The sequence below is a fragment of the Oncorhynchus gorbuscha genome, linkage group LG12, assembly GCF_021184085.1.
Source record: "Oncorhynchus gorbuscha isolate QuinsamMale2020 ecotype Even-year linkage group LG12, OgorEven_v1.0, whole genome shotgun sequence".
In the NCBI taxonomy this organism is placed as follows: domain Eukaryota; kingdom Metazoa; phylum Chordata; class Actinopteri; order Salmoniformes; family Salmonidae; genus Oncorhynchus; species Oncorhynchus gorbuscha.
Window position 1 is genome coordinate 35,545,462 of NC_060184.1, and position 14,240 is coordinate 35,559,701.

Consider the following 14,240-nt stretch of genomic DNA (forward strand, 5'->3'; position numbering starts at 1 on the left):
GTTATGCAAAAGTGTATAGCCTCTTGTCTCTTGTGCATTACGCACCTGTGCACCGCTGGCCATTAAAAAACGCTCCTTCGCTCTTCCGAGTCCCACGAAAAACTAGACTAGAATAGTTTACTGGATTTTGTTTGTTTGCATTTCGTATAGTTTACCAACAGACTATTGGAAGAGGGATACCAAGCTCTTATTTGCGGAATGTTATATACAGCAGCCAATAGAACTGACGGGGAGGAGAGAGAATGCGTGATGGCGGTAGGCTAATCAGTTATTTATTTTGTACCCCTCACCCATACCCATTCAATCTTCGTGAAGAGAAGTGAAAGCCGTCTGCGTCTTATTCTAGTCCTAAATGATTCAAGCATGCCATTACCACGAAGAAGATGAGGACAACGAAACTTCACTGTTGAAAACGAGGAGGGGAATGAAGCAACATTTAGAGACAGAAAGACGAAGTAGACTAATGCTCACGGTACAAATTACCTGGGGACATATTGTGAAAGGTAGGCGACGTATGAGTCTGCCTACTAATTATACAAATCTAAAATAGGCCCTGTTATATTTCCAAATGCAATCAATTTGCTAGACTTTAATTGTAACTTTGTAGGCCGCATGTCCTGCGCCATCTTTGCATGTTCTCTCCCAGTTTGATGGTTTGATTGAGGTGTGTAATAAAGTCATAATTACAATGGAGTACTGCGGTGGTTGCCAACCGGTCGATCGCAATCTTCAAGGCATTAATAGTCGATCACCAAACAGTTCTGCAGAAAAGCCAACGATAAAGGCTTGCTCTCCTTTTCTATTATTATTCGTGTTGGACTGCTGGCGGTTTGTTTGCTTGATTCAGAAGCTCTGCGCACCGGGTTGCCAAAGTGTTCCTGTTTTGAACTATTTTAATTTGTCCTACCCGGCGGACCAGTAGATCTGTGGCTAAAATCGAGTATGTCTGATACGACCCTACGTAGGACTTCACAACTTTTAAAACCATGACCACAGAGCTGCTATTTTTATGAGTGAGTTAATGTTTATTCAGCACTGTCAACACTGTTTTTAACACTATTACAAAACATAAAACGAGCTACTCTGTAGGCTACTTTCACTTGCGCTGCAGCTGCAATGAATGAGTAGCCACGTGTATCAATAGCCCTGCGTTTTTATTAGGCTATTATTAGCAGCTTGTTGTGTCTATTTTAATATCTAGGATTATTTCACTTTTTGTGTTCATAGGAACAACATGAATTTGTGTATGAGGCAGATGCGGTACGTCTCGAGTTTCGCCATCAGTTAGAAGACAGTGTCCCCTCCCCTCTCTCTGGTCAGTCTCACCAAAGGAAAGGAGGGAGGGAGCAGGGACCCTGAGGCAGACCCCCATGCTGCTCTTTCCCTCCACTGAGACTAATACTGCGTTCAAAACAACTTGAAAAATACGAGGTCAAATCATGACATCAGTGATCTTCAGTTCGAAAAGTCGGAGCTCGAGAAGGAATTCCGAGGTGGATGATCGTTTTTTTTTCCAGAGTTCCCAGTTGTTTTGAATACGCTGAAGTTGGAGATTTGAGTTCCGAGCTCAGTCCAATAGCTCAGTCCAATAAAATAAAAAAGCGAATTATTTCAATTTAAGCTCCGCTTAAACACTTGCCTCGCAAGTGTTACACCAACTGATCTATTTTGTTATCAAAGCTCAATATAATATGGTCTGGGTAGTACAATATTGGCAGGCCAAGTGTATAGCCAATATGCTGTGATAATGTATTAGGCCTAATTCCCAAACCTCATTCCTACAGAACTGTTTTTGTTGAATGTTGAATTATTTAAGCCATGTAAAAATATTCAACCCTACTCTCTGCCACAGGTGCCTCAGGATGAGTGGAGTGGATACCCAGAGGATGGGGACCAGGACGAGGAGATCCCGTGTCGGCGGATGCGCAGCAGCAGCTACGTCAAAGCCATGGGAGAAGAAGACAACGACTCTGGTGGCGAATCTGATGGCAGCCCCAAGACCTCACCCCAGAAGGCCATCCGACCCGACGCCCTCGTCCTCAAGTCAGCTATGCAGAGACCCCACATAGAACCCCAAAGGTAGGACCATTAGGGTCTCCACTAGAGCTACTGTACGTCTGGTTTTCAATAATGAATTGTCACTACATCCTGGTTACTGTGTCTGTTTCAGGACACCCTCAGCCACATCCATCACTCCTGCTTGAGGCTGAGGATGTTCTAAAATGGACACTGTACTGGTTATCATTACCAGGGTATGTTTAAACCAAACTAGTGCAAGTGTGGAGTGTGAGAGATGAATATACTAGAGGTCGACCGATTAATCGGAATGGCTGATTATTTTTGGACACCGATTTGGCGGTTTAAAAAAAAAACACCTTCATTTAATCTTTATTTAACTAGGAAAGTCAGTTTAGAACACATTCTGATTCTCAAAGACGGCCTAGGAACGGTGGGTTAACTGCCTCGTTCAGGGGCAGAACGACAGATGTTTACCTTGTCAGCTCGGGGGATTCAATCTTGCAACCTTACAGTTAACTAGTCCAACGCTCTAACCACCTGCCTCTCATTGCACTCCACAAGGAGACTGCCTGTTACGCGAATGCAGTAAGCCAAGGTAAGTTACTAGCTAGCATTAAACTGATCTTATAAAAAACAATCAATCATAATCACTAGTTAACTACACATGGTTGATGATATTACTAGTTTATCTAGCGTGTCCTGTGTTGCATATAATCGATGCGGTGCGTATCGTTGCTCCAATGTGTACCTAACCATAAACATCAATGCCTTTCTTAAAATCAACACACAGAAGTATATATTTTTAAACCTGCATGTTTAGCTAAAAGAAATCCAGGTTAGCAGGCAATATTAACCAGGTGAAATTGTGTCACTTCTCTTGCGTTCATTGCACGCAGCGTCTGTGTATATGCAACAGTTTGGGCCACCTAATTTGCCAGAATTGTACATAATTAAGACATAACATTGAAGGTTGTGCAATGTAACAGGAATATTTAGACTAATGGATGCCACCCCTTAGATAAAATTTGGAACGGTTCCGTATTTCACTGACAGAATAAACAGTGAAATACACATAAACATCTTGTTTTCAAGTTTCCGGATTCGACCATGTTAATGACCTAAGGCTCGTATTTCTGTGTGTCATTATGTTATAACTAAGTCTATGATTTGATAGAGCAGTCTGACTGAGCGGTGGTAGGCAGCAGCAGGCTCGTAAGCATTCATTCAAACAGCACTTTCGTGTTTTTTTTTGCCAGCATGTCTTCATTGTGCGCCAAGCATTGCTCTGTTTATGACTTCAAGCCTATCAACTCCCGAGATGAGGCTGGTGTAACCAATGTGAAATGGCTAGCTAGTTAGCGGGGTGCGCGCTAATAGCGTTTCAAATGTCACTCGCTCTGAGATTTGAAGTAGTTGTTCCCCTTGCTCTGCATGGGTAACGCTGCTTGAGAGTGGCTGTTGTCGTTGTGTTCCAGGTTCCTGGTGAGGAGAGGGACAAAAGCTATACTGTTACACTGGCAATACTAAAGTGCCTATAAGAACTTCCAATAGTCAAAGGTTAATGAAATGCAAATGGTATAGAGAGAAATAGTCCTATAATTCCTATAATAACTACAACCTAAAACTTCTTACCCGGTAATATTGAAGACCCATGTTAAAAGGAACCACCAGCTTTGATATGTTGTAATGTTCTGAGCAAGGAACTTAAACGTTAGCTTTCTTACATGGCACATATTGCACTTTTACTTTCTTCTCCAACACTATGTTTTTGCATTAAACCAAATTGAACATGTTTCATTATTTATTTAAGGCTAAATAGATTTTATTGATGTATTATATTAAGTTAAAATAAGTGTTCATTCAGTATTGATGTAATTGTCATTATTACAAATAAATAAATTCAATTTTTTAAAATGTTTTTAATCGTCCGATTAATCGGTATTGGCTTTTTTTGGTCCTCCAATAATTGGTATCGGTATCGGCGTTGAAAAATCATAATCGGGCGACCTCTAGAATATACTGTCATATATTTTGGGATTGTTACAGACAAGGCAACAATTGTTTATGAATTGTTACAGGAATGACAGTCGGGTGTGAATTATATATTACACAGCATTACTGACATGGCTTTGGCTAAACATTTGGCTGCATTACTGAATATTTACTGAATACTTTAAATAACTGTGCTCATAATCTTGGTTTGGACATTAGATTGGATGGCAGGATTTAAAATGATATTTTCGCTCTGATAGTGGCTCATGGATTACCGTAAATAATGCAAAAGCTCTGACCTTTTAACTTGGTTGGATCTTGAGCCCCTTTCAAAACCCTGAACACGGCTTCCGCCTTTTTGATACGCCATTTAAAAAAAACTTAACCCTAGCTCTAGGCTTTTGCAAGCTGTTTTCAACCCTAACCCCCGGCTTTCATCGTTGAATTTCATCAAAGTCAGACACTGCCAACAATGTTTTTGTCATTTGTGTGTCCCTCCTGCCTGTTTGTTTTACAGTAACTCTCCTACAGTAGTTATACTGTATACACCTCTAGCTTGCTAAAACAATGACATTATTTTACCTGGCTGTTATATCCATTTCATGTCTCTGTGACCTCTGTCTGCAGTGGGACATTCTGGGGGGAGCATGCATGATTTAGACATGTCATTCGATGTTGCTGGGCAACAGAGTAAGAATAACTCCTTGGTTACGATTGGCTGTGACATGTTCCTATTCTACCCCAGTGCATCAACAACCTGTGTAAATGCATGACTAAGAGCTTTGCTACATTTGTTTGGCCAATTGGTTAGCAGCCACTTCACTGCCTTTGTTTAGTAATTGGAACCCAATTCTGTTCATCAGCTCTGATATAAAATAAGTATTCTAGCTGGTGAGTGTCACAGACCAATGCATGTATATCTGACATTTTTCAACTGCTATTTCAATATTTGCCCTTCACCTTACAGAGGAAATGTGCATCATGTTATCACAGCACTGTTGACAAGGCTATGGCAACCCTGTCACTTCTCTCCAATGTCATGGTCAAAGGACAAGGTTTTAAACATGAAAATAAATTGTCTGACAATAAAATCTCATTTATTTATTTGAATGTCTTCATAAAGGAGAGGTTGATACGTCTCACTCAGCACATATAGTCAGATTCATAGTTATTGGCACCCTTGATAAAGATGAGCAAAAAGACTGTATAAAATAAATAATAAATAGAAATTGTATGCAAAAATAAAAAAAATGCTAATCTTTCTTTTGATGCAAAACCCACCACTGATGTGTGTTACCAAAGAGCTCCATTTTCATTTCATCCAACAAATGTAAACACCTGGAGTTTGCTAAACAGCATTGGCACTTGGATTAGAACCGGTGTTGTGGTCCGATGACATGATAATAGAGGCATGGTGGGTTTTGCTTACAAAGAAAGATGGATATGCAGAACAGAACCTCTACTGTAAAATATGGGGGTGGATTTTAATATTATGGGGCTATTTTGATTCCACTGGTCCTGGTTAAGGTCACCGGCATCATGAACTTTACACAAATACCAGGACATTTTAGCCAAAATCCTGATTGCCTCTCCCAGGAGGCTGAAACTTGGCCGCAAGTTTCCAGCAAGACAGTATCCCTAAGCACAAAGAAATGGTTAATTGACCACAAAAATCAACATTTTGCAATGGCCATTTCAGTCTCCGGACGTGAACCCCATTGAAAACCTGTTGTTTGGTTTGAATTGAAGAGTGCAGTCCATAAGTGCAGATGAAGGATATCAAGGATCTGGAAAGATTCTGTATGGAGGAATGGTCCAAGATACCTCCCAATCTCATTAAACATTTTAGAAAAAGGTTCAGTGTTGTATCCTTGCAGGGTGAGCTATTGAAAGGTATTAAAACAGGGGTGGCAATCATTTAGACCTCATCGTTTTTTGGGGAAAAAAATATTATTTGTTAAACAAAATCTCTGCATCTGAGCAATTATATTAGCATAAAATACAGTGGGGCAAAAAAAGTATTTAGTCAGCCACCAATTGTGCAAGTTTTCCCACTTAAAAAGATGAGAGACCTGTAATTTCCATCATACGCACACTTCAACTATGACAGACACAATGAGAAAAGAAAATCTATAAAATCACATTGTAGGATTTTTTATGAATTTATTTGCAAATTATGGTGGAAAATAAGCATTTGGTCAATAACAAAAGTTTCTCAATACTTTGTTATATACCCTTTGTTGGCAGTGACAGAGGTCAAATGTTTTCTGTAAGTCTTCACAAGGTTTCCAAACACTGTTGCTGGTATTTTGGCCCATTCCTCCATGCAGATCTCCTCTAGAGCAGTGATGTTTTGGGGCTGTTGCTGGGCAACATGGACTTTCAACCCCCTCCAAAGATTTTCTATGGGGTTGAGATCTGGAGACTGGCTAGGCCACTCCGGGACCTTGAAATGCTTCTTACGAAGCCACTCCTTCGTTGCACCGGCGGTGTGTTTGGGATCATTGTCATGCAGAAAGACCCAGCCACATTTAATCTTCAATGCCCTTGCTGATGGAAGGAGGTTTTCACTCAAAATCTCACAATACATGGCCCCATTCATTCTTTCCTGTACACGGATCAGTCGTCCTGGTCCCTTTGCAGAAAAACAGCCCCAAAGCATGATGTTTCCACCCCCATGCTTCACAGTAGGTATGGTGTTCTTTGGATGCAACTCAGCATTCTTTGTCCTCCAAACACGTTGAGTTGAGTTTTTACCAAAAAGTTCTATTTTGGTTTGATCTGACCATATGACATTCTCCCAATCTTCTTCTGGATCATCCAAATGCTCTCTGGCAAACTTCAGACGGGCCTGGACATGTACTGGCTTAAGCAGAGGGACACGTCTGGCACTGCAGGATTTGAGTCCCTGGCGGCGTAGTGTTTTACTGATGGTAGGCTTTGTTACTTTGGTCCCAGCTCTCTGCAGGTCATTCACTAGGTCCCCCCGTGTGGTTCTGGGATTTTTGCTCACCGTTCTTGTGATCATTTTGACCCCACGGGGTGAGATCTTGCGTGGAGCCCCAGATCGAGGGAGATTATCAGTGGTCTTGTATGTCTTCTATTTCCTAATAATTGCTCCCACAGTTGATTTCTTCAAACCAAGCTGCTTACCTATTGCAGATTCAGTCTTCCCAGTCTAGTGCAGGTCTACAATTTTGTTTCTGGTGTCCTTTGACAGCTCTTTGGTCTTGGCCATAGTGGAGTTTGGAGTGTGACTGTTTGAGGTTGTGGACAGGTGTCTTTTATACTGATAACAAGTTCAAACAGGTGCCATTAATACAGGTAACGAGTGGAGGACAGAGGAGCCTTTTAAAGAAGAAGTTACAGGTCTGTGAGAGCCAGAAATCTTGCTTGTTTGTAGGTGACCAAATACTTATTTTCCACCATAATTTGCAAATAAATTCATTAAAAATCCTACAATGTGATTTTCTGGATTTTTATTTTCTTCATTTTGTCTGTCATAGTTGAAATGTACCGATGATAAACTACAGGCCTCATCTTTTTAAGTGGGAGAACTTGCACAATTGGTGGCTGACAAAATACTTTTTTGCCCCACTGTATTATAAATGTAAAACATAACTCAGTATTTGTATTATTTATTTTATACAGTCTATTTTGTTCATGTTTATCAATGGTGCCAATAATTTTGGACCTAACTGTACAGTGCCTGTTTGCACTCATTCCCCTCTTGACAGGCAACACTCCATAGATAAATACACTTTAGGTAAGCTATAGGAAGAAGGATAGTGGTACCGAGTGATATTGTAATACAAATAATAGAATGATTGGACAGAAAAAGAAATAGACACCAGCAAAAGAATGTACAGCTAGATATGTAGCATGGCTTGGCAGGGGATCATGGAAGCAGTAAGGATGGTTACGATAACATTTTCGTTACCTTGTACTGTTGAATGCGTCAGAGCAGAATATCTTCCCGTCCTGATTGTGACCCAGAGGATGCATCGGCTCTACCTCTGAGATGTGTCTTGGTTTATTGTTATTCTAAGCTGGCTTTGAAAATCACCCTTCCAGAACAGGACAGTTGCTTGTGTTCTGGAGGTCTGCACGCATGCACACCCGCACTCATGCACACACACACACACACACAGAGAGAGCAAGAGAGAACCTGGTGAGGTGCCCTTCATGTATCAGTCCTGTGTGACTCTCAGACTCCCTATCCTTTTATCACCCACGGCTTAATCGTCATATCACTGGGAATCTACTCACTTCCTGCTTTTGTCTCACTTCCTGCTTTTGTCCCACACACACAGACACACATTAAGCCTCGTTTCCACGCTCCATTATTACTGAAGCTCTGAGAAGCTTATATTTTGCTCATGGGAGGTGTAGGTGGGATGTGCAAACTGTAATTGTTGGGCTAGCGAGTCACCCGTGTTTTTGGGGCTTTCGATATCTGCACGTGTCATCATAGTTTAGAGTTGATTGCAATAATGCTGTAGGAGGATGAGTCACTTTCGCCGCAAGCACAGTGTTATATTCAGTGAGCGATATAAGCTGGGCACACCAATACCCTGCTGGTCACACCACAACACAACATAACCTGGATACATCTGTACTACATGTAAGCCAGGTTACCCGTTTAACAGTATGTGACATTGTTGGGTCTTTAGCCCTGAGCATTTTCCAGGGATGTCTGACTAGGACTGTTGTGGTGAGCGTATTACCGCCACACCGGAAGTCATGAGATATGACCACAGTAAAATTCCACGTGACCTTTGAGTCACGGTAATCTCCTTTTATGAACTCTGGACATGCGTTGGTGGTACCCAACTCACTAACGAGCATCAGGTCCTAATGGCCTGGTACTCAGGGCTCTATTGTCCCTCTTACCACTCTGACATCAATGCAAATGCAATCAAAAATCACATCAAACCACTTATCTTCAAAACAGTGTCATGCTTTTAAAACTCACCTCATCGATCAACTTGAAGAAAGAAGTTCAACAACAGGTTGAAACTGAGTGGAAATATGGTCGTTGTGGATGTTGTTTTAAAGCCTAACAACGAAATAGACAGCGCTTTCTAAGGTGATGATTCATTCAAAACACACATACGCATATTGTCACGCCCTGGCCATAGAGAGATTTTTATTCTCTATTTTGGATAGGCCAGGGTGTGACTAGGGAGGGCATTCTATGTTCATTTTCTACGCTTTTGATTTCTTTGTTGTTTGGCCCTCAATCAGGGGCAGCTGTCTATCGTTGTCTCTGATTGAGAACCATACTTAGGTAGCCTTTTCCCCACCTGAGTTTTGTGGGTAGTTGTTTTCTGTTTTTGTGTCTGCACCAGACAGACCTGTTTCGGTTGTTTTTGTCGTTGTTGTTTTGTTAATCAGTGTTCAGTTCCATTAATGAAAGGATGAACACGTATCACGCTGTACCTTGGTCCTCACCTTCTTCCACCAACAAACATATTAGGTCTTATGCATACACTTGTGCATACAAAGACCCAGGAATTAAAATAATGCTGGTGCTATTATACAATACATAACCTTCCCATATAAGGCACGGCAGAAAAACAATAAACGTTTTATTTACGTCTTTGGTACATAATTAGTCTTGTCATGCAGGTGAATGAGGACCCAAAAGCGACTTGGCGAAAACAGAGTATTTAATCCAGAATAAACTTTACAAAACAAAAAACATAATACTACACGTAAAGACGAGAACAGACTGGAGACTTGATCGAGAACTGCAGGTTGCCTCGGGAAGGCACTTGAACCTAGCAGACTCAGACACCTGCTCACCACGCAGCATCTGAGGGAAACACGACACGACAGGGCAAAACATAGACACAGCACGGTGAATTATAAATGAGGATCCGACAGGGCAGGTACGGGAAACAAGGAGAGAAATAGGGACTCTAATCAGGGAAAAGGATCGGGAACAGGTGTGGGAAGACTAAATGATGATTAGGGGAATAGGAACAGCTGGGAGCAGGAACGGAACGATAGAGAGAAGAGAGAGCGAGAGAGTGAGAGAGGGAGGGGGAGAGAGAGGGATAGAAAGAGGGAAAGAACCTAATAAGACCAGCAGAGGGAAACGAATAGAATGGGAAGCACAGGGACAAGACATGATAATAAATGACAAAACATGACAGTACCCCCCCACTCACCGAGCGCCTCCTGGCGCACTCGAGGAGGAATCCTGGCGGCAACGGAGGAAATCATCAATGAGTGAACGGTCCAGCACGTCCCGAGACGGAACCCAACTCCTCTCCTCAGGACCGTAACCCTCCCAATCCACTAAGTATTGGTGACCCCGTCCCCGAGAACGCATGTCCAAGATCTTATGTACCTTGTAAATAGGTGCGCTCTCGACAAGGACGGGGGGGGGGGAGGGAAGACAAACGGGGGTGCGAAGAAAGGGCTTAACACAGGAGACATGGAAGACAGGATGGACGCGACGAAGATGTCGCGGAAGAAGCAGTCGCACAGCGACAGGATTGACGACCTGGGAGACACGGAACGGACCAATGAACCGCGGAGTCAACTTACGAGAAGCTGTCGTAAGAGGAAGGTTGCGAGTGGAAAGCCACACTCTCTGGCCGCAACAATACCTAGGACTCTTAATCCTGCGTTTATTGGCGGCTCTCACAGTCTGTGCCCTGTAGCGGCAAAGTGCAGACCTCACCCTCCTCCAGGTGCGCTCACAACGTTGGACAAACGCTTGAGCGGAGGGAACGCTGGACTCGGCAAGCTGGGAAGAGAATAGAGGAGGCTGGTAACCCAGACTACTCTGAAACGGAGATAACCCGGTAGCAGACGAAGGAAGCGAGTTGTGAGCGTATTCTGCCCAGGGAGCTGTTCTGCCCAAGACGCAGGGTTTCTGAAAGAAAGGCTGCGTAGTATGCGACCAATCGTCTGATTGGCCCTCTCTGCTTGACCGTTAGACTGGGGATGAAACCCGGAAGAGAGACTGACGGACGCACCAATCAAACGACAGAACTCCCTCCAAAACTGTGACGTGAATTGCGGGCCTCTGTCTGAAACGGCGTCTAACGGGAGGCCATGAATTCTGAACACATTCTCGATAATGATTTGTGCCGTCTCCTTAGCGGAAGGAAGTTTAGCGAGGGGAATGAAATGTGCCGCCTTAGAGAACCTATCGACAACCGTAAGAATCACAGTCTTCCCCGCAGACAAAGGCAGACCGGTAATGAAGTCTAGGGCGATGTGAGACCATGGTCGAGAAGGAATGGGGAGCGGTCTGAGACGACCGGCAGGAGGAGAGTTACCCGACTTAGTCTGCGCGCAGTCCGAACAAGCAGCCACGAAACGGCGCGTGTCACGCTCCTGAGTCGGCCACCAAAATCGCTGGCGAATAGACGCAAGAGTGCCTCGAACACCGGGATGACCAGCTAACTTGGCAGAGTGAGCCCACTGAAGAACAGCCAGACGAGTGGAACGAAAAGGAGGTTACTAGGACAAGCGCGCGGCGACGCAGTGTGCGTGAGTGCTTGCTTAACCTGTCTTTCAATTCCCCAGACTGTCAACCCGACAACACGCCCATAAGGAAGAATCCCCTCGGGATCAGTAGAAGCCACAGAAGAACTAAACAGACGGGATAAGGCATCAGGCTTGGTGTTCTTGCTACCCGGACGGTAAGAAATCACAAACTCGAAACGAGCGAAAAACAACGCCCAACGAGCTTGACGGGCATTAAGTCGTTTGGCAGAACGGATGTACTCAAGGTTCTTATGGTCTGTCCAAACGACAAAAGGAACGGTCGCCCCCTCCAACCACTGTCGCCATTCGCCTAGGGCTAAGCGGATGGCGAGCAGTTCACGGTTACCCACATCATAGTTGCGCTCAGATGGCGACAGGCGATGAGAAAAATAAGCGCAAGGATGAACCTTATCGTCAGACTGGAAGCGCTGGGATAGAATGGCTCCCACGCCTACCTCTGAAGCGTCAACCTCGACAATGAATTGTCTAGTGACGTCAGGAGTAACGAGGATAGGAGCGGACGTAAAACGTTCTTTTAGAAGATCAAAAGCTCCCTGGGCGGAACCGGACCACTTAAAACACGTCTTGACAGAAGTAAGAGCTGTGAGAGGGGCAGCAACTTGACCGAAATTACGAATGAAACGCCGATAGAAATTAGCAAAACCTAAAAAGCGCTGCAACTCGACACGTGACCTTGGAACGGGCCAATCACTGACAGCTTGGACCTTAGCGGAATCCATCTGAATGCCTTCAGCGGAAATAACGGAACCGAGAAAAGTAACGGAGGAGACATGAAAAGAGCACTTCTCAGCCTTTACGTAGAGACAATTCTCTAAAAGGCGCTGTAGAACACGTCGAACGTGCTGAACATGAATCTCGAGTGACGGTGAAAAAATCAGGATATCGTCAAGATAGACAAAAACAAAGATGTTCAGCATGTCTCTCAGAACATCATTAACTAATGCCTGAAAAACAGCTGGCGCATTGGCGAGACCAAACGGCAGAACCCGGTACTCAAAATGCCCTAACGGAGTGTTAAACGCCGTTTTCCACTCGTCCCCCTCTCTGATGCGCACGAGATGGTAAGCGTTACGAAGGTCCAACTTAGTAAAGCACCTGGCTCCCTGCAGAATCTCGAAGGCTGATGACATAAGGGGAAGCGGATAACGATTCTTAACCGTTATGTCATTCAGCCCTCGATAATCCACGCAGGGGCGCAGAGTACCGTCCTTCTTCTTAACAAAAAGAACCCCGCCCCGGCCGGAGAGGAAGAAGGCACTATGGTACCGGCGTCAAGAGACACAGATAAATAATCCTCGAGAGCCTTACGTTCGGGAGCCGACAGAGAGTATAGTCTACCCCGAGGAGGAGTGGTCCCCGGAAGGAGATCAATACTACAATCATACGACCGGTGAGGAGGAAGGGAGTTGGCTCGGGACCGACTGAAGACCGTGCGCAGATCATGATATTCCTCCGGCACTCCTGTCAAATCGCCAGGTTCCTCCTGAGAAGTGGGGACAGAAGAAATGGGAGGGATGGCAGACATTAAGCACTTCACATGACAAGATACGTTCCAGGATAGGATAGAATTACAAGACCAATTAATAGAAGGATTATGACATACTAGCCAGGGATGACCCAAAACAACAGGTGTGAAAGGTGAACGAAAAATCAAAAAAGAAATAGTCTCACTGTGGTTACCAGATACTGTGAGAGTTAAAGGTAGTGTCTCAAATCTGATACTGGGAAGATGACTACCATCTAAGGCAAACATGGGCGTAGGCTTGTCTAACTGTCTGAAAGGAATGTTATGTTTCCGAACCCATGCTTCGTCCATGAAACAACCCTCAGCCCCAGAGTCAATCAAGGCACTGCATGTAGCACCCGAACCGGTCCAGCGTAGATGGACCGACATAGTAGTACAAGATCTAGATGAAGAGACCTGAGTAGTAGCGCTCACCAGTAGCCCTCCGCTTACTGATGGGCTCTGGCCTCTTACTGGACATGAATTAACAAAATGTCCATCAAATCCGCAATAGAGGCACAGGCGGTTGGTGATCCTCCGTTCCCTCTCCTTAGTCGAGATGCGAATCCCTCCCAGCTGCATGGGCTCAGTCTCAGAACCAGAGGAGGGAGATGGTTGCGATGCGGAGCAGGGAAACACCGTTGATGCGAGCTCTCTTCCACGAGCCTGGTGACGAAGATCTACCCGTCGTTCTATGCGGATGGCGAGAGCAATCAAAGAGTCCACACTGGAAGGAACCTCCCGAGAGAGAATCTCATCTTTGACCACTGTGTGGAGTCCCTCCAGAAAACGAGCGAGCAGCGCCGGCTCGTTCCAGTCACTAGAGGCAGCAAGAGTACGAAACTCTATAGAGTAATCCGTTATGGATCGATCACCTTGGCATAGGGAAGCCATGACCCTAGAAGCCTCCCCACCAAAAACTGAACGGTCAAAAACCCGAATCATCTCCTCTTTAAAGTTCTGGTAATTGTTAGAACAATCAGCCCTTGCCTCCCAGATAGCTGTGCCCCACTCTCGGGCCCGGCCAGTAAGGAGTGAAATGACGTAAGCAACCCGAGCTCTCTCTCTAGAGTATGTGTTGGGTTGGAGAGAGAACACAATCTCACACTGGGTGAGAAAGGAGCGGCACTCAGTGGGCTGCCCGGAGTAGCAAGGTGGGTTATTAACCCTAGGTTCTGGAGGCTCGGCAGGCCAG

The 14,240-nt window shown here is 44.5% G+C and overlaps 1 protein-coding gene across 1 annotated transcript in view; it reads left to right on the plus strand.

The window, feature by feature from the left end:
* Nucleotides 1-429: 429 nt before the first annotated feature.
* LOC123990368 (disks large-associated protein 2-like) overlaps nucleotides 430-14,240 on the plus strand; it is a 46,799-nt gene continuing 32,988 nt past the window's right edge. The window contains exons 1-2 of the mRNA XM_046290935.1: nucleotides 430-503; nucleotides 1,853-2,079. Of these exons, the coding sequence (XP_046146891.1) occupies nucleotides 1,922-2,079 (158 nt within the window). The 5' untranslated portion in view covers nucleotides 430-503; nucleotides 1,853-1,921. The remainder of the gene's footprint in view (nucleotides 504-1,852; nucleotides 2,080-14,240) is intronic.